Source organism: Passer domesticus, chromosome 2, assembly GCF_036417665.1.
Source record: "Passer domesticus isolate bPasDom1 chromosome 2, bPasDom1.hap1, whole genome shotgun sequence".
Classification (NCBI taxonomy): Eukaryota; Metazoa; Chordata; class Aves; order Passeriformes; family Passeridae; genus Passer; species Passer domesticus.
Window position 1 is genome coordinate 77,396,026 of NC_087475.1, and position 27,341 is coordinate 77,423,366.

General features: G+C 36.4%; 1 protein-coding gene across 1 annotated transcript in view; it reads right to left on the reverse strand.

Annotated features, from left to right (window-relative positions):
- The window catches only part of ARHGAP42 (Rho GTPase activating protein 42), a 142,535-nt gene that overhangs the window by 24,489 nt on the left and 90,705 nt on the right, over positions 1-27,341 (reverse strand). The window contains exons 5-13 of the mRNA XM_064409450.1: positions 24,000-24,101; positions 19,513-19,623; positions 13,071-13,175; positions 9,496-9,625; positions 7,522-7,622; positions 5,104-5,213; positions 4,245-4,323; positions 3,342-3,381; positions 1,791-1,853 (exon numbers count right to left, since the gene is read on the reverse strand). Coding sequence (XP_064265520.1) covers positions 1,791-1,853; positions 3,342-3,381; positions 4,245-4,323; positions 5,104-5,213; positions 7,522-7,622; positions 9,496-9,625; positions 13,071-13,175; positions 19,513-19,623; positions 24,000-24,101 — 841 coding nt within the window. The remainder of the gene's footprint in view (positions 1-1,790; positions 1,854-3,341; positions 3,382-4,244; positions 4,324-5,103; positions 5,214-7,521; positions 7,623-9,495; positions 9,626-13,070; positions 13,176-19,512; positions 19,624-23,999; positions 24,102-27,341) is intronic.

Sequence of the window (27,341 nt, forward strand, 5' to 3'; positions counted from 1 at the left end):
ACAAGTAGATGAAAAAAATTAAAATAATGAAAATATGATGATTTCAATATATGATGCATTCTTGGTGTACATTTTCAAAACATCTAAATGTATTTATGGAAAACTGTACCATTACATTCTTAAGTACTGCTTTACCCTACTGCAACCTCTTGTGGGATATTAACAAATTCATTCCACTGAGTCTACACTATACTATACACTAAGCATAATTTTACATTAACAGAACCCTTCTGCACAGAAATTACCCATATTAACAAACAACAAGGTGATGGCTAAGAAAAGTGAGAAATAAGACCCAAAAGCAGTCTTAAAACACATTACATGAACAAGTTTATATTGCCTAGATGTCAGTGGAATTACTGTGCAATTACGGTGTTTGCTTAGACCATCCTCCCTTTCAAATTAGACATGATTGACATTTATGAATCACAAAAACAAAAATATATACTGTATACTGTTCTAACACATCAATTGGCAATTTATGTTGCCAGTAAAAATTGCCAGGCCTTTTTTAATAGCACAGATAATAATAACAAATAATGTTAAAGAGTGACATTCAGAATACAGTATTTAGAATATAGAAACACTAGGCTGGAAGACACCTTAAAGATCATTGAGTCCAACCCATGCCCTAACACCTCAACTAAACCATGGTACTGAGTGCTACATCCAGTCTTCTTTTAAACACATCCAGGGATGGTGACTCCACCATTTCCCCAGGCAGACCATTCCAACACTTTATCAATTTTTCTGTAAAAAACTTTTTCCTAATATCCAACCTATATTACCCTTGGCACAGCTGAAGACTTACTTGATTATCTCAGTCAAGATTATTTTATTATTTTTAACTGCTTTCTAAAATCAGCAGGGTTTAAATGTCTTCCATTCTCCCTACTTCAAGCCTTAGCATTTAAAAATTGTCTACTTTTCCTTTGAAAACAACATTTCTAAATTTGATCTTAGATAACTTAGGTGTTTTGTTTTGAAACTCTCTTTTACCCTCACTGCCCTAGAAAATAATGCAAGCTCTGACTCAGCAGTGACTCAACAATGATAACATTGCTGGCTGAGAAACTGAATTCAAGTTGAGCTTAGAGTTGCACAGAGAGACCACATTTGGATTAGAAGAGATCTGCACACTGACAACTCAAGAAAAGGCTATCTCATTTTACAGGTGATGATACAGTCTCTATCTAAAACTTACTGTGAGTTGTTAGATACCACCTCATCGGTAAAGTGATTATTACTTCAATTTTTTACATTCCCACTAACAAAAAAGTGTTGCTAAACATTAAATGCTGCTGAACATAAAAAAAACCCCAAAACAACAAAACAAAACAATGTACAACATTACTGAATAAAATTATAGGGGTTATACTCTATAAAAAACCAGATGTACCAGCAGCGAATGTTAACATCACTTTTAGGTCTTCTGATTTCACACCTGAAACCAAAGCTGGGAGCTGACACTCCCTACAGTTGTATCAAAACACAAGTCAAGTCAGAGCACATAAAGGAAAGACTAAAGATGTGTGCAATTGTGTGTTAAGCTGTCTAATCAACAAGAAATTACAGAAAAAAGTTAAAAAATCTCAAATATGTTAAGAATTGTTGTTGGAACTGAAGACAACAATTTGGAGTGCAAAGCACCCAGATAAAATATGAAAAGTCCAACCCAAATAATGGATACACTTCAAAGCACACTGATGTAAAACATGTAGAATTAAAAAAAGCCAGATTTTAGAAAAAGTCACAACAATCTAAGACCTTCTTTGTGGTTTAATATATACCTCTTGTTTCTACAGCATGAATACATTTCCTCACGAAGTTGAAACCCGCTTCATTTAAGAACACTATAAAAAAAGAGAAAAGGGTAATTACTCTCCAACATAAGTATACAAAATATTCTGTTTAGCTATACTCATGCTCTAGCCCAAGGAGGGCTAATACACAGTTATCCATTACATTATAATACTTGTTCTGTAATAGGTTCTTTTTAGATACATCATAGCATTCACAACCCAACTTTGTAGTCATTCTATACTATTAGAAGCTCAATATTCTACTGCCTTTCTCAGAAATCAGTTGCCTCTCTAAAGACACAGTTGAAAGCTGCTGAGCAAAATGCTTTCAAGAGTCCAGGACCTACATTATGAACAGGATACATTCATTGTTTTTACACAACAATATTCTTCGTTCCCTGCATATGCACATAATCACTCATAGAATGGTAATGTAGGAGAACAACCCTTGTTACTGAGTTTAATTAATCACCTTATTTCAAGTGATTGTACTTCTCATTAATGTTGCATCTTCAATACCCACTGCTCTAACTATCTAAATAAAAATCTTAAAACAGCATATTTGTCACCATTAAAATAAACACCATATAAAAGAACAGATAATGGCTTAAATTTTATATTTTCAGAGTATCAAATATACCTCCAATGAAGATGTATGTCCAAATTTTACAAATCTCTTTCTCTGAGATATATTATTTAAATTAATTTTACATATTTGTGCAATATAATATGATAATAACCAATGTGTTAATACAGTGTTAATACAATTATACAGATAAAACTCATAGTACCTTTAAATACACTAATTTTGTTACTCAGTGTATGTCTAACAGGTGCATATACACCTTAAACTAAAAAGATGTAATAGACAAAGTGAGTTGTATAAGGTCCAACAAGGCCAAGTGCCCGGTCCTGCACTTGCGTCACAACAACCCCAGGCAGTTGTGGCTGGAAAGATGTCTAAAAGACCTGGGAGTGCTGGTCAACAGCAGCTGAAGATGATCCAGGGTGTGCCCAGGTGGCCAAGAAGGCCGATGCCATCCTGGCCTGGGTCAGCCCTGGTGTGGCAGCAGGAGCAGGGCAGTGACCGTCCCCCTGTACCCAGCACTGCTGAGGCCACAGCTCCAATCCTGTGCTCAGCTCTGGGCCCCTCACTGCAGGAAAGACATGGAGGGGCTGGAGCGTGTCCAGGGAAGGGCAACGGAGCTGGGGAAGGGTCTGGAGCACAAGTGCTGTGAGGAGCAGCTGAGGGAGCTGGGGGTGTTCAGCCTGGAGAAAAGGAGGCTCAGGGGGACCTCATCACTCTCTGCAGCTGCCTGAAAGGAGGGTGTATCCAGGGGGGTCAGCCTCTTCTCTTAAGCAATAGGATAAGAGGAAATGGCCTCCAGTTGTGCCAGAGAAAGTTTAGATAACACACCAAAGTTATTCCATAGCAATATAACTAAAATATAAAATAATCTCTTTCTCCCACGCTTTACCAACAAACTCCAACATTACAGGAATCTAGAAAGATATGGCAACTCATCATAAAGAACTTACTTTCTTCCTTCTTGCTAATAATGGCTGGTAGTGTGTAGATCTGTAAAAAAAACCAAAACAAAAACCAGTCAAACAACAACAATGCAACAGAACAATGTTTGTACTTTAAGTCCTTTATTGCCAGGTTTGTGAGGAGTTGCAACATGCTATGTACTAGATTGCTGCTAGGGAAATCCCAACCTTGCCTTTCACGATCTCTTGACATTTACTGCTCCAGCACACAGCTGGGTTAACAGCTCTGTGCTACCATAATGTAACTAATGCATCAGAAATCATATTTACTGAGTCCAGATGAGTTAAATTTCAAACCAGGTTGTGATTATAATTCCTGTACTGGTCCAGGCAAAGAAGAAGCATGTAAAAACACTCATCGAGGTCATAAAACGGATCAGCCATTCTTTTCCTATCAGATACAGATCTGACATCAGCCTCATTCAGTGACTATTTTAAGAGCATACAAATAGTGGGAAGAAAACTCAGACAAGCCTGTCTCTCAGTAGCTTTCAACATGTATTTCTGCTCTCTGCAATGCCTTTTGAGATGGTACTAATTGCTTATTCCATGAAAGTGCCCAAAAGATGGCTGTTCTTTACCTCTGTAATAACAACCACTTCACATATGTTACTTGAACCATGAATTAGACAATGTGCTATCGTGTTACTTAAAATAGTATTACTTTAAATATCCTAACATAGGATAATTACATATATAAATGTAGGCTTAAACTAATAGATCTACTTTTCTACTTTGTAGTTATCCTCACTATATACTTGCATTAGTGTCTCACAAAGAAAATAACTCTATTTGTTGGTATTGTGACAGAGTATCTGAAATGTATATTAGCTTCTTTCTGAAATATGTGATCCAGAAAACTGTAAAATGAAAATTAAAAAATATCCTTACTGGTTCCTTTCCATCCATAGCTTCTAGCCAAAGTTTTCGATTGGATTCTGAAAAAGCTTGTAGTGTGATGATTCCAGGTCTGTCAAAAACACATACATTCACTGAAGTTACTGTTTTTCTTAAACAGTATCCAAAATCAGAATCCACATGCATAGTGATGTGAATACAAAAAAGACAGACAGAAGTTAGAGAAAGTTATCTCAGAGCTTATGATATAACAGAATAATTTTGAGCTACGTATAAAACACATCTGTTTTTTTAAATGTTTGCTAACAGTCATAAAACAATTTTTAGGAGAATAACTACAAAAGTCAGTCTATTGATCATATTTTAACACAAAAATTAATTCAATATCTGTCTTTATTCCCAAGAGGAAAAAATACTTCTACAAATATTGCATGCCTGTATCTTAAATACAGGAAATCTATTCTCATGTATCTGATATAATATCCAGGAGTAAGTGGAAAAAAATTTGTGGACATAATTTTCAAGGAAATAAAAAGTACTACCACACATTTCTGACAGTAATATATATTTGTAAAGAGTATACTTATTAACAAGTATTTATAAAATATTTATAAGAATATTTATGAGCTGTTTCTAAAAGAGGACAGTCAGTTTTGCTACAAGTTCCATAAGAATCCATGCTGTATCTGCATGCAAGCATCATGTAGTAAAGACAACATACATTCTGTGTAGTGAATTTAACCAGAAAACCAGGTTAGAACAAAGAAGTACTAAGTCTTGAAAGCTAGTTTGTCTGTATACAAATATATTGGCAAACATGTTCCTATTACAGGAGTAATTATTATTTATCGGTTGCAATTATTTTCAAATTGTTAACCCAACGGAAACAAACCTTTCAAATACTTCGATATCGAAACAGAAACGTTTGTCAATTGAATCTGTCTTTCTCCTGATGCAAGATTTTAGCTTGAACATTTCTGGTGAGCTTGTGACAAGGCCATTCTACAAAACAACACAATGGAATTAGCACAGGCAGTATGCTTATACACCTTGGCTTCATGTTAAATTTAACTTCATGATCAGCCCAAAGAGCATGTCTTAACATAGGGATTAAAATTATTTAGGAATATTTACATTTTTTCTGTATATTAAGACTACATTTAATAGCTTTCTGTCTTATATTTGTTATTTAATCCTTACATTTCAGAAAATTCCCTAAATTGAAATCTTACGAACACCTGCATATATATAACTTGATTGCATGCATGTTAGGATGAAAGTCATGTAGTTTTGCCAACTCTTACATGCAGATATAATATTTCTGAAGAATAAAGCTAACTAACTCCCAATTCTGGCCACCATGATTATGAGACCTCACTATAATTTTGGCAAGGCTGACACAACTGGGGATTCTGAGGAATGGCAGGAAGCAAATGTCACTCTGGTCTTTAAAATGAGCAAGGAGAAAGTTATAGAATCACAGAACCATTCAGGCTGGAAAAGGTCACAACTAAACCATCTACACACATCTTTTAAATACTTCCAGAGTTGGTGACTCCATTACTTCCCTGGCAGACTGTTTCAATGCTTGACGACCCTTTTGGTGAAGAAATTTTCTGTAATGCCTACCTCCCCTGATGCAACCTGAAGCATCATTTTACATGAACTATAGGGCAGTCTGCATCACCTTATCCCTGGGAAGGTGATGAAGTGAATAATCACGGAAAGCACTTCCAAACATATTAAGGACAGAAAAGTGACTGGAAGCAGTCAGCATGAATTTAATAAAGGAAAAATCACACAAGATCAACCGGATAGCCTTCTACAATGTGTTGGATGGCTCAGTGTATGATGGAAGAACAATTAATGTTTATCTCAACTTTAGCCATGCTTTTGACACTACATCCTACTACACCCTCATGGACAAGCACAGTTGAAATATGGGTGAGATGATGAGGTGGACTGGACACTGCCTGAACTGCTGAGCTCACGACAGAACTCCAGCTGCAGCCAGGCACTAGTGGTATGCCCATGGGGTCAATTCTGCTCAGCATGAATAGCAGGTACCAGGACAGGATGAAGCTGACAGGATAGAGAGCAGCTTGGCAGAAAAGGAATTTCAGGTTCTGGTGGACAACAAGGTGACCGTGAGCCAGCAATGTGATGTTGCTGCAAAGAAGGCCACCAGCCTCCTGGGATGCATCAGGCAGGGTACTGCCTGCAAGTGGAGGAAAGAGATCCTCACCCTCCATCCAGCACTAGTGAGGGATACCTGGAATGCTATGCCCAGTGCTGGGCTTCCTCGTACAAGAGAGGCAGTGATGTGCTAGAATAAGTCCAGCTAATGGCTACCAAGGTGATTACGGACTTGGAGCACAACTATGTGAAAGGAGGCTTTGTGAGTTGGGGGTCAGTCTCTTCTGCCATGTTTGCAGTGAAAGAATATGAGGGAGAAGCCTTAAGTTGTGCAAGGGGAGGTTCAGATTAGATATTAAAAATAAAATTTTCACTGGAAGAGTGGTTAGGCATTGAAATAAGTTAACCAAGTAGAGTCACCATCTCTGAAAGTGTACAAGAAGAACATGGATGTGGCACATAGGGATATGGTTTAGGGGTGATTGTGGTGATGCTACACTGATGGTTGGACTAGATGACCTTGAAGGTCTCCTCCAACCTTGAAAATCCTGTGATTTGTCATATGAGAGAGCTGGGACTGTTTGGTCTGGGGAAGAGGGATCACATCAGTGACTGATCTACAAATACCACATGGGAAGGAAAGAAGACTGAGTCAGATTCTTCTCAGGGGTGTCCAGCAGAAGGGAGAGAGGTGACGGGCACAAACACAAGTAATTTGTATTTGAACTTAGAAAAAGTAATTGAACTTTAGAAAAAGTTTTTTGTGGTGGTTGAACACTGGAACAGGTTGCTCATAGAGGCTCCAACCTTGGAGATATCTAAAACCTGACTGGACACAGACTTCACCAACCTGTTCTGGTTGACCCTGAATTGCGTTTATACTAGAGATCTCCAGAGCCCCCTTCCAAACCTCATCCATTCTATGATTCTGTGCAAATGTGATAAATTTCATATACCTTTATAACAACCACATTAGTTATTTAAAATGTGATTTAAATATGTTTTAAAAAGAAATACTGCTTAAATATTTATCCATGCTATATGATACATTCACTGCTTCATCTATGAGATCAGCCTTATCTGTTTGCATTTTTTTCTTTTAGCAGTTCTTAAATGCTTAATAAAAAAGAAGGAATATACAGCTCATATATGCGTTCATGTATCAGTAACTCACCACTTTTCCACCAGATTTTATTTCAGCTATACTCATTGTAAAAGTTTTTGTTCCTTTGTCGTAAGTGCAGTAATGTTTTACCCATGTAAATCCAAGAGGTCCTAGAGTAAAGAGAGATAGTATCAAAAATAATTGTCATTTTACCAGTATTATAGATGGAATTAGTGTAGTAAAATGATATATAGTAGCATCCACATGCAGCCTACTCCTTATTTTTCAATCTGAACATGTTGTTCCAGTATAAATTTCAAATACTGCATCTTGATAATCTTGCCCAACAAAGTTCCAGCAGACTGACTTTCTTTGGCAACTGGATGGGTAGCAGCATTCTATTATGGTAACAAGGCAGGAAAAAGGCAAGAACAGACCTGAGGAGTTTTCAATAATATTAATACCAGAGTGTACAAGAGGCAAATGATTCACATGTGAGTGCTTACCACACAGAGACACCTGACAATACCTGAGCACTCTCTCTGCCACCTTCAGGATCCAGAAAGGATCCCTTCCCCTATGTGCAGAAAATGATGAGGTGGTGTTGAGTAAGGACCTAGTCATGCCCAACTCCTGGCTACTGCAAAAATTAACCTGTCCTGTCTAGAACCAAGACAAAAGAAAACAACTCTAACTTTAAAAAATGGTACTTTAATTTTTAAAGAAAAAAATTAGTTGTGTTTGGTTGTGGTGTTTTGGTTTTGGTTTTTTTTTTTTTTTTTTTTTTTAATGTGAAGCGTTAAATAAAAATGCTGGGAAAAAACCTTAGTAGTTTTACTATAGATACACAGGTTTTTCCTTCTCAATGTACCCACCAAGGTGGTGGTTATATGAGAGACTGAATCAGTTATGTAAGTCAGATGTTTGTCAATCCAGAATCCAAGCTGGGGAAATTTAAACAGTCTGTTACACTGACTTTGAGAAAGCTTTCCTATTGCCTGTGTTCTGGAAGAAAGTAAAGTCATGAATCGAAAATCCAAGTGGTTATGTACCCTCAAAAATTAGCTCTTCTACTCCTATATTTTAAGTTATTTTTACTTAGCAGAACAAAACCTGTAATTATTCGGAATAAATTTTTCCTCTGATGGCAATTCATTATCTCTTTTAGCACATTATAAGATGGATGAGCACTCTCAATGCAGTTTTAGATGAGTTAAGAAGTCACTTATTTTCATTACAAAATTGTAGCCAGACACCTGTGTTCTAAGTTTAAACTTGCTACTCTTGGCCATCCATCTGAAAGAAAACAATTTATGGCCTAGTGCCATTTAAAAAAAACCCCTACATTTACCACGATGCATATCAGTAATAAATATATACAAAATTTACTCTCAAGAAGAGCAAACATTTAACCCAGTTGCTCACAATTTGACAAGAACCTATAGGATAAGGGCTGTAGGCAAGTAAACTTGCATGACAAGGAATTATACAACTAGTACCTTTCCCGCTACACAGTGAGTACAGACCCTGTTACTTCAGAATAAAAATTTCTTTTCAGTAAGAGATGTCAAGCCGGCCTCTCACTATTTAATGAAGCACAGCATGTGCCTGGTTCTTCACTCCTTTTCTCCCTCCCCCATTAGCACGGCTCAGTGTAATTTCCACTTAACACAGATTTCTTTTATGATTATTAATCAATTAAAATATAGACCGTGTTCTTAAAATTTGCAGTGCTACTGAGGATAAAACTGGCTGCGGTTAACTATGGTAAGATGGTACTTAGATGACCTTTTCTTACATCTTTGATTTCCATTAAGCACATGTTCATTTAAGATGGCTGGGTCAGTGGCGGTCTCTGGTACAAGGTGCTCCTGATGGCTGAACTAAAGGTCCTGTTTAGGCAGGGAAAGTACAGGAAGCAGAGGGAGCCAAAGCAGGATGCTGGGAGTTTGCAGCAAGGTGCAGGGCACCCAGCCAGAGCAGAGCTTGGTACCAGTCAACCACTGGGGCAAACAACAGCACGACCTTCCTTGTTTTACTTACGTTTCTCCTGCACATAGAGATAGCCTTCCATTGTCCATTGGCTTGGTGGTCTGTAATCTTGGTTGGCTGATTTCATTCTCTGCATGAGTCTCTCCACTTCCTGCCTAGTGCTTTCAAAGTTATTCCGAGTCTAACACCCAGAAAAGGAGACAAACAAAATGCCACATTATCTCATGCAAGTACTAAAATAACAACAAACAACTAATTAGAAATAATGCCAAGGAGACTGTATTGGAGACCAACAAAAGCATTTGCCAGAGACATAAAAGGGGGTAAAAGGAAAAAAAAGCAAACTGCAATAAAGAATAATACTCTTCACTGCTAGAAGCCTGGGAATAACATAGTAATGAAGAATTCAACTTAGGCACACAAATGTAAGGAAAACATAGCTGAGAATAGCACCATTCCTTTTTCTGCAGGTCACTAACATCAGACAGGAGGTAATTTCATATCTTTAAGTATGCTTACACAGTATTTTGCAGACAGATACAGGCTTTCTCTTTGTAGACTCTACGATTCTCAGACAGATATTTGGCTAAACTAGAAGCTGCTAACAGCTTAGCCCTAAACCTGAAGTAGTAAGATCCACTGACGCACTTTAAGTTCAGTGCAGAAAACATTAGTTTGGGTTAAAGCCAGGTTAATGAGTCCAGACAGCTGCAGTTTCTACACACATGGAAGAGACAAACTTTCTGTGTATCCATATCTGCAGTGATACCACAGAAGCTGCTGCTTAGAACAGTCAGGTTACTGGCACTGCTGTGAACAAGTTTTGACTCGGCAAACACCACAGTTCAATATTAAAAAAAAAAAAAAAAAAAAAAAAAAAAAGGAAGGTAAGAGACACTCACAAGTGACAGAACTATGCCAAAAGCATGGAAGAAGTGTGCCTGTCCTAAATATCATGTATGTAACCAGGCATGCAACAAAGCAAACAATTATGATATTAAGGTGAGTTGTTTCCATATTTTCTTATATCTATATGCATATAAATGGCTACTCGTTCCTAGTGAAATCAGTGAGGCTGGGGTTTCCCTCCATGCACCTAGTAGGGGATAACAGAAGAGAACTATTGAGAGATGCCAGAGTTTTGATTGATTAAATATCAGATACTGAACACTCTGCTCATATAGGTCAAAGAAAACAATAAAGATTTTTGTAATGTTTCTACAGAGTCATCTATGGACTCAAATCCTCAGAAGTCAGAAAGATACTCTCAGGACTTTATACCCCAGTGAATACTTCACCTTTTCATGGGCCATTTGTGTAGTTAGTTGCACAATAGTATAAAAATATACATGCTCAATCTTGGTTTTGAAGACAAACATTATTATTAGAGAGGGAGGTAAAATTCTAATCTGAACATTTCAGATTATGTCCTTCAGAAGAAGTATCAGTTCAGACCAAATTTAAGAGAGGTCATTTTGAGACCTTCAAGAAGGACAAGACATTGAAGGAATGTCTCCATTTTGAGAGCTTGTCTCCATCTATTAAAGTTTTTAATTGCTACTTTTAAGCAGCCAGGTCTTTGAATCAAATCACAGAAACCAAAGCCAAACCTACACATCAAGTATGCCACTGGCCACCTGAGACAGCTAAAGTGACAACAGGTCATGTTGGAATAAGATGACCTGTTAAGAGCTGCTGGTCTGCTCCTATGCTTCTACAGCTGTTACTGCTCCTGCTCTAACCTGTAGAACACTCTTAAGAATAGAAACAGTAGCTCAGGTAAACTGTTCTTCAAGACCTGAACACACAATGCAATGGAGAGGAGTACTTTTAAGAGCTACAGACAGGCTGAATGCACTTCTTCCTGTCCTCAGTTTGCCTTTACCTGAATAAATTATTTCACTTCCATCTGATTTTGGGTGATACTCTCAATGGCAAGTAGAAAACCCAGCTGGCTGTAAGAAGCTGTGGGTCTAGATCTGGAGCCAGAAATTATACTGCTGTGTAACAGGAGTGAGTGATGTTCTGATCTCCACTCTATCTTCATGTATATGTTTTCTGATATATAATTTAAAAAAGTATATAATACATTGATCCTTCTGTATAACTTCATATCTCCCTTTACCTCTGTAATCTATTTACACCTTCAATATAGTTAGAAAACCTTAACTATAACTATCTCTTAATAACACTGAAATTGAAAAAAGTCCTTTAATCATTTTGCTTCTGTAGAGACGTGTACAGGAAACGTACGATTACTTACAATGCCAGTATTGGTCTGTGCTCTGAGATCATGCTCCTCTCAGAACTTGCCATATTAAAGGAAGTAAATCTCTGGACTGAAGCACATTTTTCACTTTCAGCAAAACTGCTGTGCAACAACACTGACCCCTTGTGTCTTTATCTGAAAGCGTCTTAGTAGCAAACAATGTGGAAAACACAAAATTGGAAAGGACAAGCGGTTGGGATGCTTTACAGACACCATTGGCATTTTGACCCAAAAGGAAAAGGTTAGTCATCTAGGAAGTTTAGCCTTATTTTCTCAAGTTCTATAAAATGGGATCTATATATATGAACAAGAGATACAAAAGGGAAGATGGAGCTACAAAAATTTGTGGTATGTGTGTTTTCTTGAAAGAATGAAGTGGACTTAACTTTAAAAAAACAATGTTCTGGACTTTGATTTTATTTGTCAGGAAATATGTGGGGCTTGTCCAGTACTGACATGTACTGACATCACTTTTTGCCTTAAAAGCAGAGCGTTTAAGCTTTGCTTAAAAGCAAAGTGTGTACGTACTTATTTGTAAGTATATTTTGTACCTACTTATTTGTATATCCTTGGAAGTGTAATATCTGAATTACACAGTGAAACAAGTATACACTTGTATAAAGCAGCTATGATGAGTGGAAAAGTATGTTGATTAAATACATTTTAGTTATCTCTGATAGTGATGAATTTTTTTGGGCAGTTTGTGCCCAAAATGGGATCTTGCATGGCTCTGACTACCAAATCCAGACCAGTTTACAGGAAAAGATTGATCTGCTCAGTTGAGTGTAACTCTCTACACAAAAAAGAGATTCTTTCTTCTCGTGAAAACTAATGCTCATGAGAGCTGCTCACCATGGAGGAGGGTCCCACCTATTCTGCAATGGTACAGAGAATAGCCAGAGAATAGCTTCCCAAGATTGCTTTATATACAGTGGGAAGTTAGCAGACAGCAGTACAAACTGTATCATTCTATACAGCTGGAGCATTTTTGGCACTTTTCCACTCAGTCCAGAAGAGAGGCCTCATTCTCAAGAAAGATTTATATAAGTTTAAATCTATCTGGACCACTGTGTTTTCTAATAGAAACTTGGCTGCTGTCCTGTTTTTCTTGTTCTTGCTCTCAAAGTTTTGATCTGGAAACCACAAATTTACTATCCAAAGTAATTTGTTGTCAGGAGAATCTTAACTACATTAACCTTATAAAAATAATTTTACCTATCTGTTTATGAGTTTGATTTCAGCTTACTAAAACATTGCAAGATTATGAATTTCAATAAAGTGCTATGTCTACTTTAATATCCTAAAGTGAAATTAGCAAATTAAAAAGTTAAATTATGTAAATACAAATCATTCTTACATTCTGCAAATTGAACTGCAGTTGCTGCTTGTATGGTGCAAACTCCTGTGCCAGTTCATATCCTTCATGGTAAAATGTAAATAATCCTTGAAGAAAGGCCAAGAGCTGAAAAGGTAAAATTGAGAAGCATTATAAATTTTTTACTCCTGGAACACTCTATGCTTTTACATGCAAAAGCAAAGTTTTGCTGAGAAGGAATCCATGATGAGACTTTAAGAAAGAGAAATGCTATACATGCTTTTGTGTCATGAAGTTGTAATTTCCATAATAATTTAATTCACTATCTTAGTAATTTTATCTAGTATTTCAGCTGGAGTCTTTGCTGGTGTGCATTTTCCAAGTCTAAAATTTCAGAGTTCAAGTGTTTTTTCTTTAAAATATTCTCTCACTTTCTTCACAGCAATTGCTTGGTCTCCAGCCTATTTTCCACAAATGAGACTCTAGAAAATATGTTTTGGATAGGTTAGCACAACACAAGAAACCCAGACTATTTCTTCCAGCTCTGAAGAAAACGCAAACTCTATCTGGTATGTCTGTGATTAACTCCAACAGAACCACCATACTCTGCATATATCTACCTGAAAAATTCTTCTAAAGTTTGCTTTAAAACAATGTTCAAGTAGTAAAAAGTGCCACTAGATCTTAGCTCTTGAATTAATGCATTCCTGCATCTCTTAGTTTTAAAAGCCTTCTAACTTATTCTGCTTTAAATTTTAAAAGCGTTTTGACATTGCTATAAGTCACCCTATCCGCTGTTAAATAACAAGCATTTAATTTCTTAACATGGACTGCTTTCTTGGTCTATGTAATTTAGCTTAAGAAAAAAACTAAAGAAAACAGCAAAAAAAAAATTGGATTTACAATAACAAAAGTTTTAACAATAAAAAATATTTGTATTAGTATATTACACCATTATCATCTGGGCTAACTAACTGGCTGTCCAGGCTGTCTTCTGACTCAGTAAAGAACCACAGGTATTCCAGAGCATAATTCTTTTCCCTTTTTCAGACTTCTCTCTCAGGATGGAATGAATGATCCACTGGAAACATTTATCTCTCTTTATTGACTACTGAAGTAGTCTAGACTCAGGCAACAAAAATGCCGTCGTTCATATTTAAAGCGCTTGCTTTGTGTTATCAGTGCCATAGATTACTGCAAGTGGAATAGCATAAAGATGTACTTTTTACTGTGCTTATATTTTCTTTAAATTTACTCTCAGCTCTACTTGAAGAATTGTAGTAAAATTGTTCTGCCTCCTCTCTGCCATTACTCTCTATGAGACTACTGAGAGCCTGTTTACCTGCCTGCTCTTTTCCTGCATTAGTAGGTTAAAGCAGTTGGAGGTGAACAGAGCATCCATGCAGGCACAAATACAAGGTATGGCTGGGAGAAGGACACTGCCCTTGATTTCTACTGGTATTTCAGGAGCAGATGAAAACCTGGCCTCAGGCAGAGATGGTGCAAGCCCACGGCTGCCCAGGAAGCCAGCCATGGAGCCTGAAGAACTGAGAAGATCTTTGGACACAAAAAGCAAGTTTTTGTGGAGGCCTCTACAGTGGATGCGAATTCCTGAACCATAGTCCACCATCAAACAATGAAGGCAATGCAATCTCAAATAAAGGGCTCCACATCTTGTGTAAATCAATCTCACCTTAACATGATTCATCTGTCCAGCCGAAATTATTACCTCAGCTAAGGACTGGGCCCTGAAATTATTATTATTAAACTGATTATTCAAGTGTTTCTGAGGAAGGTCCAAGTACAATAGTTTATATTAAAAAACGCCAATTGTGCAAACAGATAGAAAGAGCTCTATAATTTTCTGTAATTCTAGATTTTAATTCTAATTCTGTCATTCTGGAAATAACTACTTAAAGAAAATAAAGAAAATTAATCTTTTTTATGAATAAAATACAAAATACGCAAATTATAACTAAAGCTCTGCTTTGGCTCCTGTTATGTGAAGCTTGTTCTCACACTCTAGATTCAACTACTCATCAGTGTCCCCAACTACAACTCCTTCAGATGTCACAGCACAACTACTCCTGTGCTTGCTTTGACTTAGTCAAGTCAAAAGAACAGACTAAGAATGGACTAATGGATTAACACAGCCTGCAAGCAGGAGTCTGCTGCTAAACAAACCCCTAGTGCAGGAGCAACCTTTGCAAAACTGCAGCCAAATCACCAAACTGAGGCACACCAAAATTACAATAAAGAAACTTTGTGGAACAAAGTTTCAGTATGTCAGCTTATGCCCGACTTTTAGAGATCAGTTCAAAGAACATTTCAGGAGAATAAACTGTACAAATTTCAGCTTCAATACTTGAGCGAAAACGTTTTACATCATTTTACAGAGTACACTGAGAAATGCCAAGGAAAATATTTAACACAAGATGGCAGCAAAACTGAATTTATCTGAAAGCAAAATAACAACAGCATCAGCAAAAAAAAAAAAAGTCCAACCGAAAAAACCAACCCTTACAAAAATCTGAAATAATTTTAGTTAAAGTACTTCTCAGGTATTCTGGCAGTTGTGCATTGCAGAGGATCTGGCCTTTAGGCTTTCCTGGTTAAACACTCTCTGAGCACTCAGAAAAATAAGAAAAAAAAGAGAAGTATTATGCAAGTCCTAGATCAGCATTTTTAAGCTCTGTGCTGATTTGTGACACTGAGGATGGCATTCACTTCAATGTACATGTCACTAGCAGGGAAAAACAGGAATGCAGAATATGCCCTGTGCCCAATGGGCCTGTGCTGCTGAGGCATCTTCAGAATCACCTCCTTTAGAACAGGTACAGGCATAGCAGTGTATGGAAGAGATTTAAAAGCCAAGATCTTTTGCCCTAGGTTTAGACTTACAATGGGGTTTTGTTTTTGCTGGCATTACAATTAGCACTGCTAAAGGCAGGCTCATAACTTTAAAGAAATTAATATTAAATAGAACAAAAAAATATTAAAAACAAGAATAGAAAATCAGCCTCTTTTTCTTGCAAAGAAAATTTTCAGAATGTATTTTGAGGTGGTATTCACACATAAAGAGGTAGTTTATTTCATCAAACATCACAAACAATGTCTGATGCTTTCATATCAATAATTTTACATTTTACTAAGTGTCTTATCGTTATCTCATTCTGAGTACCTAATCATTCACATCAGTAAAGACTGAGGTCTGAACTCCACAATACAAAGCTACTCATCACACCAGAGCCATGAGCATTTCAACACAGAACCCGAAACAAAATCCAACTACTTCTTGAGACTCTATTTATTTTTATGTGGAGCTGCTGACCTCAAGGCTGCCTGGTCGTTTCATTCTCACAGGAAGAAGATTGTACTTAGGTTTTGGATAGGGGAGGAATTTAACCTTTGGCCTGCAGCACATCAGCCAGAAGTCCCTGTCTCCCTGTTTTCATTTTATTTATAAGAAGATAGCGCTTATTCTTCAGATTAAAGTGAACATAGTTAATAATGTTGAAAATGCAACAAAGGGAAATTCAAATTTAACGCCCACTGTGAAGTCTCATAGAAGTGCATGAAATTACAGGCAGTGTTTTTTACTTGGCTGTTTTTTTTTTCTTCTCTTTAAATAAACATTTAAGTGACCACCCCTCACATTTCAGATAGTTTACTGCTTATGAACTTTGTGCCCTGATTTCCACAGGACAAGGAAGTCCTGGAACCACCAAAGGACAAAGCAGAATTTTAGGAAGGTGTTTGCATTGTTTTACAAGCATAACATCCTCAGAAAGCACTGCTGGCTTGGACTAGCTTCTTAGGGATCACAAGAGAAAAGCTAGCAAGACAGATGATTGTCACTTAATTTGCTTTATTGTTTATCCAGATGTAAATTTGAACACTAATTAGTCCTTCAGAAAAAGTTTAAATTCATTATCTGTATGGAAACCTGAGGCTTTTTTTCTTGGAAAAATCAAGATCTAGGAGGCTTGCAAATAGGAATATGCCAGTTACTCACACTAGTACACATTAGCAACCACTTTGATCAAGATGCAGAGAACAAACAGAAACCCAGGGCCTGAGAAGCAGCTGCAAAAGTCTACTCTAAATATTATAATCTTCTATTCACTGTATGAGTCATTAGCATCTGTACCTTAAAATCTTTCCCAAGTCTCCTCCATGAGAGAACACACTACATTTTTACACTCCCACTGTCCTACCTGTAACCCACTTGGCAATTTTTGCTAGGTCACTTCTCCTCCCACTCTGGCTCTCAGACTGTCTTTATCCTTTGGTACAGAAAAATTAAAGGTCTTGAAAGGGTGTTCAACAGACCATTTGCTTTTCAAGTTCTATTCTGACATCACAAACTTATCCTTCTTTTGCATGGGCACCAGAGTTTCCTCCTTCATTGCACTAGCAGATTTATTTTGTTAAACTTCCTTCAGTGAGTCCGTTAGCAAGATGTCAGACTGAGAATTATTTGAAGATGTGACGCTGTGCTGATGCATCAGAGGCAGAGGCAGCACATACACTAGAATGTCCCACCACCATCAGAGCTCCTCAGGAATGTCCATATGGACATACCACCAGGCTTCTTCTGCCATACACACATTCATAGAGCACACAGAGGAAAATTAGTTATATGACAATTCTTTTGGTACCTGATTTTAAAGTGTTAGGCTTTGTCCTTATGTAGACCTTTCATCTAGGAACACATGTTCATACTTCCAACATCATTTACATAAACATGAATTTTAGAAAGTCTATTTTGAAGTCTTCGGGTATTTTTGTTTAGTTTGGTTTTGTTTTTAATCTCATGGTATTGCTGATTTGTATTTTAATTTACTTTTTCAAATAAGGCATATTTTGCCTTATGGGCTTTAGCAAATGCTCTTATTTCACCATGTTGTATGCAACAGACTACAAACAAAAATTAAGACCTTTGAAGATTCAAAATTTTATAACTGATGTTATAATTTAATCTCCATCTATATCCATATTGATTATAAATTAAATTCACACCCAAAGTCAGAAGACATTACCTTCAAGGCCTATCATTACACAGTCACCAGAGTATTTCCTGTACCTTCCTCTGGACAATCAAGTATGCCATACTGGGCTGGAATGCCTACTGATCTGAGACAGTATGGAAATGGATATACTTAAATGTTACCTATTTTAACTATTGTGCAGTTGTACAATATTTTCCAGTGTACAAGGTCTTTTCAATACAGAAAGTTTCTATTATGTTAAAGGAGCATAAAGTCTTCTACACTAGGGTGAGAGCTAGGTCAAGATTGCTAGATTTTTCCAGGATGTGAGATTTTTGCAGAAGGAGACAGAGACACACACTCTGGATTAATCTGTGACAGGTAGAAAAATGTTCTTATTTAGGAATCCGAGCAAAGTTTTAGTCTCTAAGATTTGGCAGCTGTATGCCATAAAGATAGGATTTCTGAAAGTACTCCTTGCTGAATCCAGGTTCATTAGTTTGCATCAATGTCAAACATTCAGTATACAATACACTCTCATCTCATGGAAAGAAGGCATCTGAGAAGCTCTCCTTGGTGACACAGGGTGTTAGAGATATAATTCAACCCATTTCACAGTCAAGAGTGCTGCTTCAGTAGTAACAAGGAAGGTGGGAGATGGTGTGGAGAGAAAGTTACACTCGTCGTGTTCCTCTCTGACAAGCAGCGCTCTGCTGTGCTCAGTGTGCTTAATGGGAAGGGACACATGGCACTGGAAGTTCTCTGTCAGGGGCTAGAGGTACTGACTGCATCAGGCAAGTGGCAAGCCAGGCCTGTCTGTATGACATGAACGGTAGCAACACTGCTACCAGGCGTCAGAAATATACCAGCATGTCATGAAGCTGCTTTTGGAACTGACTGATACAGTAGAGAGTTAGGAGTGGGGGATGGAAACACAGTCCAGAAGCAAATCCCAGACTTAAATATGAACACTGAAACACAATTTTATCTTACTCTTTAATGGCATGTCAACATATGTATTCCTTTATCTGCAAACTAAAGGCAAATGACTCCAGCAACAAAAAGATAAACTTACCTATCCTACAGAAAAATTGATTTTTCACTTTACTTCACGTGTAACTCAGAACAATGTTGGTGTATACTACCTACCCAGAATATTTTTTAAATTAAAAAACTGGCTCAAAATTTAAGCCATTAAATCATGGTATTAGGAAACATCGATTATGTGTTGCACAGACACAACATTACATGATGTCCCATTAAAATGTTACACACACTTCAAGTCATCAGACATTTCACTTCACAGTAGATACTAAACTCTTACATAATCCTTCAATAAACATGGAAAGTGCCCAAGCCAAGATCTTAATGTCTGTCTATATACAAAGAACCTGCATTCAAAACTTAAAAAGGGAGCAAAAAAACTGAGATTTTAAATTCAATTTTCAGCTTTAAATGCATGCATTCTAAAGAAAATAAACGATAAAACTTACAGGTTCTACAAATTCAAATTTCTTTTTCTCTTGTACTTCTTGGATTTTAAAAACATATTCCAATGATGCTTCATAAAAGTTCTGATGTTCTCTGTCAATCTGTGTATCTGCCTAAAAGACAAAAATTAAATAGAGACTAAACATTAGTTTAGTCTTGTAATTGCTTTAAAAACACGTTATGTCATTAACAAACAGATCTTCCATAAGATTATTTTATAAGTTTCATAGAGTTCAGTTTTCTGTCTGAAAATTAGAACACCTACTTAAAAAAGCTAAATGCACATTTAAGAAGCTAACATTACACATTTCAGCCTATGCCTTTTACTTGCTCTTTTTTGGTTTCTTCTTTCTTTTTGCTCTTTAATATTCTAGTTTTTAGGAGAGCCTGGAGGGAAAGAAAGGTGGCAGCAGGGACTTGGTATATGTAAGTTTAGAAAAGGAAATAGAAATGAACACTGTAGGAATCAAGGACAGACAAAAATACAATTATTTTGATTGAAATATTTAAGTATCATATGCCCTGAAATTGTATCTATTTCTCAGGTTCAAATACCTTCACAAAAATATATTTTCTTTCTTAAATAGGCTGTCTTTAACAATGACATCTTGAAACTTATTATTTTATAGTATGAGTCATACTTTCTTGGAATGTAAACATATTTAAATCCCTAACCTCATAAATCAAATATATTTAAAGTTTTAATTTCCAAGTGACAGAACTACAAGGCAATACTTGTCAGAAATGCCTAATACCACCCAACATGGAGACCCAATATCAGAACAGTGTCTTCTGCCTAAACAGCTAACGAATTAACTCTTATCAGCTGATAAACAGTAATAGGCTTTTATCCTCAATTTAAACAAGCCACAAGAGAGGGAACTAACAGACAAGCAGTGTAGCACGTAGATAATGTTTAAAGAAGACGCGCAGATTCCATTTAATTCATTCTTCCTCATAACAAATCATTTTCTCATGCAAATCCCTTTTGGGCTGTATTAGTTAGACTTTGCTCTTTGGTCAAAATACAGCAGATTAATAACATGAATAAGATCACCTCTTTTTGATACTTGCCAGTTAACATACAGAAGGACACTTGTGCATGTTCTCTAGTTTAATTCTGGCATTAAAATTAACAAATGCAGGGAAATTGGGAAAGCTTGATGCTGTCTTCCCTTGACAACAAACTATAAACCAGCAAACACATCATAAAAGAGATTTAGTACTTTTAACAGTAAAAAAGCAAAAAGTCAGTGTTTTCCTTCAGGCAGGATTTGGCCATCAATAGCACCATATATAATTAAGATTGCTTCTCTGCTCAAGGACAAGCTACTATTGTGATTTGGCTATACAGGCTTTTAACAATATTGATCCACCTCCCTAGCCCAGTGTTCTAACTCAACTTCAACACATGGGCCTCAAGGATATGTTTCAAATCATTCACTACCAGCATTTCCTTCCTATGTCTATTAAAAAAAAAATCAGTAAACTAATAATATGAAGCTGAAAACAAGCACTCAAAATAATGAACTGCTCTACCTCAAAATAACTCTGACATTTGCCATTCATGTAGTGTGTTTTGCCTGATAGTCTGTTAATAGCTTTATTTCACAATAATAATCTATCACAAAGACAGTGCTACATAGCTGAAGAGAAGCAGTTGCCACCACTTTGGGATGTGATTCAGCAATGCCTTGCTCACACAAATGCCATAAATAAGCAGTTGAAACAGATCTCAGCTCTCTCATTTAATTATACGTAAACGATGAAACATAGTTTTAGAAATTGTCTCTTTGTGGCTTTGCCTCAGAAAAACTATTTAAACACCTAATAAAATCCATCGCTACTCTGAACAGCATTTAAGCAGGTTGCAGTTCTAATGATACTTACAACAACCAAGTGCCATCTCAAATATGTTTTAGGGACATAATAACCATCACTGAAAGGGACTAAATCAGAATTCCCCACGCTTATATTCTATAGAAGCTTATGAATTTGCGTTAACACCAAAGGATTAGATTTGTAAGAATTGCATCGAAAGTGATCTTAATGTTTCAAAAGCTAAAAGTATTTTTATGTTTTTCTGTGATTTCAAACTGCATGTAAAAAATAAAGAGATCTGATGGATATGACTTTGAGTCTCTATCTGTATGATACATAGTTATAGTGAGTAATATTTTCATTGATGTAAGCTATCATCTCAATACATATACCAGAACTTCACATAAACCTGGAGTCTGTTTCTGGAACAGAATTCAGAGAAATAAAATCAGAAGTTCATTAGATTTCTCACATTACTCAATTCTGCCCATTTTCTTCTTTACTGTAGGCTTCTGTAGGCAGTGAAAAGATGCTACTATGAAGTTTCCTTTTGATGCTAAAAGGAAAAAAAGCCAGTCACTTGTGCAAACTGCTTCAGCAGTCTTGAAGGCTCTTAAAATATCCAACATATTTCAGTTAGGTGAATATATGCAAACTACTCTCTACAGAATATGTTTCAACCATAAGACTTCAGATACCTAATTAAGGTGGTCTCAATTGCACTCAAGTGAGATATGTAGAAGAACCCAACAGAGTACAAGATCATTGCTCACCGCAGTACTCTTTAACCCACATAATGTGATGAGGTATCAAGAAACCTCATCAATTCAAGGAAACAGTATTTTTCCCATGTAGCAGTCAAAAAAGTGTATTTTCACCTCCCTGAATACATCACATTGGCTGGAGGCATGGACTTCCCATCTCTTGCCCTGGGTACCAAAGCCCCAGCTGAGCTGCCAGCACTGCTTGGTTCTTTGCTCGTGCCCTGCTCTGCTGTGGGCTGCTCCAACAACTCCACTCTGGATATATGGGCTATAAATGGGGCTCACACAAACCACTGGGATGCAAACCAACAGCTGTCTTGGATTTCAGGTCAGGAATGGAGCTCGGTCTCTTTTTACTTGTAATACAGACACAGGCCAAAAGTCTCCCAGGTTAACAGTTTTGGTACTGATCTGCTATTGTACCTTCTCTTACAGTGGGTCTATGTTGCTGATTCAGCACATCTACAGTGGTACAAAACTGGGGAAGCCAGAAATGCTAAGCTGTGCCCTTTATCCTTTACAAGGGAGGCATCTAGAAATCAGAAAACCTCAGCCTCAGTTACAAGATTTTAAATCCAGATATGTCACTTAAGGACACACTGGAAAAAATTATTCCGGTTTTCCATCAGTTTATAGATGTGAGCCAAATCCACTGTTATTCTACCATAGTTTACTAGATTCATAGTTGTTACTTTGCACTTCAGTTGCTGCTTTTAGACTGTAACTATTCTCATGTCTCAAGAGTAAAATATTTTATTTATTTTATTTAGCTTCTATTCTAGAACAAATTAGTGTTTAAGTTCACTTTTCCCCAATTTGGTAAGAATTTTTTTTTTTTAAGCTGGGGCTTAGCATCTAACAGAACGGCTTCTTCATCAATACATAAGATATTTGGGAAAAGTGAAAGCCATGACATACAAGTGGAACAATAAACCAATCCTACATAACTAATTTTTTATTTAGACTGATTATTATACAGACAGCAACAGCAATTCAGCCATATAGACATTACTAGAAATGTTTAATTTCTAAACCTTATTTTATTTGACTTATTATTGGTAAACATGAAAAAAGAAATCCTACGACATATGATTGAGTGATGGTCACACCTTTGGTGAAAATTCCATGTCCAAACTAATTCCCATGATTTAAGATTCACCATGACAACAGCAGTCCCATCAAAATGATTTTTAACTACTTTTGGCACAATTCCCAAAGTGTCATTGGTATCATATTGCTGGGTTTAGTGTAATTTGCTTCAAAGACAAGTTATATTAATTTCTATCAGGATACTAAAAAGCCCTGGAATCCTCCTGTTAAACCAAAAGTCTTCATGGCTTTTTTTTTTTTTAACAGAAAACAATTAGCCATACAGATGCTTCAAAGCTGAAGTTACAGATACAATTTCAAGGAAATTTCAGGAGCCTCAATCTCAGAATAAGATGAAAAAGAGCAAAAAGGAAGGAGAAAAGAGCATCATTAAAGTGATTTCAGTCCAGTCTTCTGGATTAGAATTTATATGAAATAGAAGTGCAATTTCATCAGTTAATAGATTAACTAGCAAACCTAAAAGCAATTAATTAATTTGCTTTCCAGTATTCCACATATAGCTTATAAAACTCACACTTTTATTGTACTAATGTAATTCCATTGTTGCAAGCAATAAACATTAGCTGTACTTGAAATACATAAAGTTGCAAACACAAAATATTGCTTTGTTCAGATATTTAACTCCTATTTGGCTCATATTCATTCCAGTCAAGAATTTATACCCACAACAAGCATGACAAGAAACCATCACAATTTCATATTAAATAAAATACAGCATGTCTTGAAGAGAACCAGTTTGTTATCATGATTTCTATGCAAATGTGAAATTAGGTAAGAGTGTATTCAGTTCTTACATCTTGCAAATGAGATTCTTTTTTCTTGGCTGACAAATTTAAGTGCTTCTCTAAGATGGAGTAGTATTTCTCACTTTCCTTGTCAAACTTCTTCTTCCCATCCTGAAAAACAAAGCATTCCCAAGTGAAATATTTGACTAAATATCACAGCTAACTTAAATTAAAAGAAATAACAGGTGCCAAGATATGCCTCACTATTAAACCACTTTTGTTGATTCCATTATTTTTAGGGTTGAATTCTTAAGTGGAACCTAAGATAGTAGGAGAAGTGCTTCAATTATTAAAAGCAATAGTAAGCAGGATTTTTCCCATAAATAAGAAACCCATACAACAGACTTGCATGGTTTTCCACAGTAAATATACATGAGATTTTATGTAAGTGATATCTTTTTAAGCAGACACTTAATACAAAATAATCTTCCCCAAGTTTTTTAAGTCTACCTTTTTTAAATCTACCTAACTGCCACACTGTTTTTACAAAAAAAAACTCCAAAAAACAAACAAACAAAAAAACCAACCAAAATCACAAAAACCCCCAAACAAACAAACAACAAAAAACCCCAAACACCTCACCCCCACCCAACAAGCAAAAAAACCCTAAAAAACGCCTCACTGTGGGGGACATAGATGAGTGTATAATATGTGATAAAGACATAGTCCTATTCTTTGCATTTAAGACTAATATGCTTATTTTCCACCCACTCTCCTAAAATACGAGGATGATGGAAAAGCATATGTGTGGTTGCAAAATGAAATTGGTCCAAAAGTCTGTTTCCAATAATACTTCTATGTGTCTGAATATTTAAGCTTGTCTCATTTAAAAGTTATCCTGTCTTTTTCCTTTCCCACTTCTCTTTGTTTTTCCCATCATGTGCAGCCAATCCTCACATTTCTACTGTAAAACTATTTTGATACATAATACAAAAGAAAGCTACTACTTTGAGTAAATCAAGAAACATCTCACTTTCTGCAAACAAATTCAGAACTCATACTTCAAATCTTTTAAAATCTGCTGTTCTGAAATTTAAATCTGAAATTTAAGAAAAAGATAGGTTTCTCAGAAGCTTTTCCATCCTTCAAGGAGTGTCAAATTTCAGGAAATAGGAGAACTGATTGAAGTTGATATCCCATCAGAGTATTATTAATGATAAATCTATACCTGTTAATTAAAATTATTTATTCCTTAAATACAGACGACTTTCTGCCAGTGATTTTTATAATCATAGTTAAGTCCTAATGATTAATAATTTGAATATTTTGAGAAAACAAAAAAAAAGCTTCAAGACAAACAGTCCTACTTACACATGTGCAAAAGCTATTAATGATAGAAAAACTAATTACTGGACATCATGCAGTAACATCAGGTCATTTTAAGAACTGTAGTGATTCTCTCCCTGACCTCTTTCTCTCTAGAAATTTTTTTTATACAAAAACAAATAACTGGCTTGCATTGTAGCACCACCCTGTTTTCCTTAGTCATATCATGGGAAAATCAGGTCAGTCAGAGAAATAAGAAATAGGAGGAAGATTTTAATGACATGAATTAAAACTTATCAACCAGCTGCAACAACAAACCACTTAATGATTAGTTCCAGTGACTAAAGCTTACAACAGTAATTATACTAGATTGTAAAACACATCATATACTTTCTATCCTGCAAAAAGGTCAAATATATTTAGTATGAAAAATATGCACAATTTAATATTCTCACTACTTCACAACAAAGATATCTTCAAAAGACACCAGAAGGAAAAAAAGGCACTTGACCCAACAAAGGATTAAATAACACTACAGAGTAACTACTAATGCCTTCTATATTTAATTACAGATAGGTGGATATCAGGACAAAAAGGCAAAAAAGGACAAATAAAAGTTTGTATTTTGTTTAGCAAATGAAAAGAAGCTATAAGAATTATCTTTCAGAATCTTTCCCAAACACATTCTTAAAAGAGAGGAGATAGGACAGAGTTGTGACAAATAAGTCAAGAAATCAACTTCTGTGGGACTGAAATCATAGGTCAGTTCCACAGGCACTTTTTTATTGGAAAATACTGAAGTGCCAGGTCTTCATGATGAAGCAAGAGCAATCTGTGTATCTCAATAGCATGATCAAAGGTGCTGTGTATCTCAACAGCACCTTTGGTCACAAACAGAAATTCAGTTCAGTTGATCACTGAATGAAAGGTGCAGTCAGTTACATACTGTCTTTTCTTCTGAGATAATGATGTTATGTGCTGGACTAGAAATATGAATCAGAGTATTTTAAAATCCAAGTGACAAAGGTGTCAAAGTCATCAGCTTCAGGAAATACTCAAGTTAAGGCTAAACTTGATGCAATGAAAAATGTCAAGAAAATTACTTTTTAGGTGATTTTTTTCCCCATTTAATTGTAAAGTGGGAAAGGAGTCTGCCTGATTGCAGTATTTAAGCCTTTGGTCACAAGCTACTGGATTTTAGTGGTGGACACCCTGTCCACTAGACCACCTACCTCAGAAGGTAACTTGACACAACCTTTGACAATGAGGCCTGGGTGCTGATACTGCACATTTGGACTTGATACTGTCTTTTCCTCTGCTGTCTCAGATGTCAGATCAAAGGAATGAGCCAAGGAGCCATGGGAAAAGCTCCTACAGGATTACCGATTTCAGACTGGGATCACCCAGCCCATCCAGCTCTTCCATCTTTTTTTTCCTTCCCTAACAGATTTATGGTACAAACCGTAGGTATTCGTCTTGCCTTGTGAACTCTTTGTCTCAGAACCAAGGTGATTGATAGCCAAAGTCTGGCTAGCCAAAATCTGGCTAGCCACTTGAGCTCATGTTGACACTAACATAACTTCTACTAACAAGAGCTGGAAAAGAGTCTGAAGTCTCAAATGCCCAGTGAGAATCAAAGAAAAAGGTGTGACAACAGGATTTCACCATCTGAAATACCTGCATACAGTGCATCAAATACATGTCAATGTCAAGAAGAGGACTATTGATACACCAAATGTGGCTCCCATTGCTTTTATTTTCTGCTATGATCTATACCAAAACCTGTGAATTACATATCACATCCTCTCTTTATACGTATAAAAGGAAAACAAAAAAATTAAATGATCACATCTAAACAGATTAGCCCCCCCAAGCCTGCCAAGAACAAGAAAGAAAGAAGTTCAAATGAACTAACTGTGGTTTTAAGATATATTATATCTCAGGAGAAGCTTCATAAAGATATCCATGGCACCATCCATAAGGAAACAAGGAATTTGAAGGCTCTCATTGTCTTCTGCCAGCTCTCATCCAGACTGCACCTCTACACTCCCACAAATCTGCTCAGCCTCCACAGTTTTTATACCA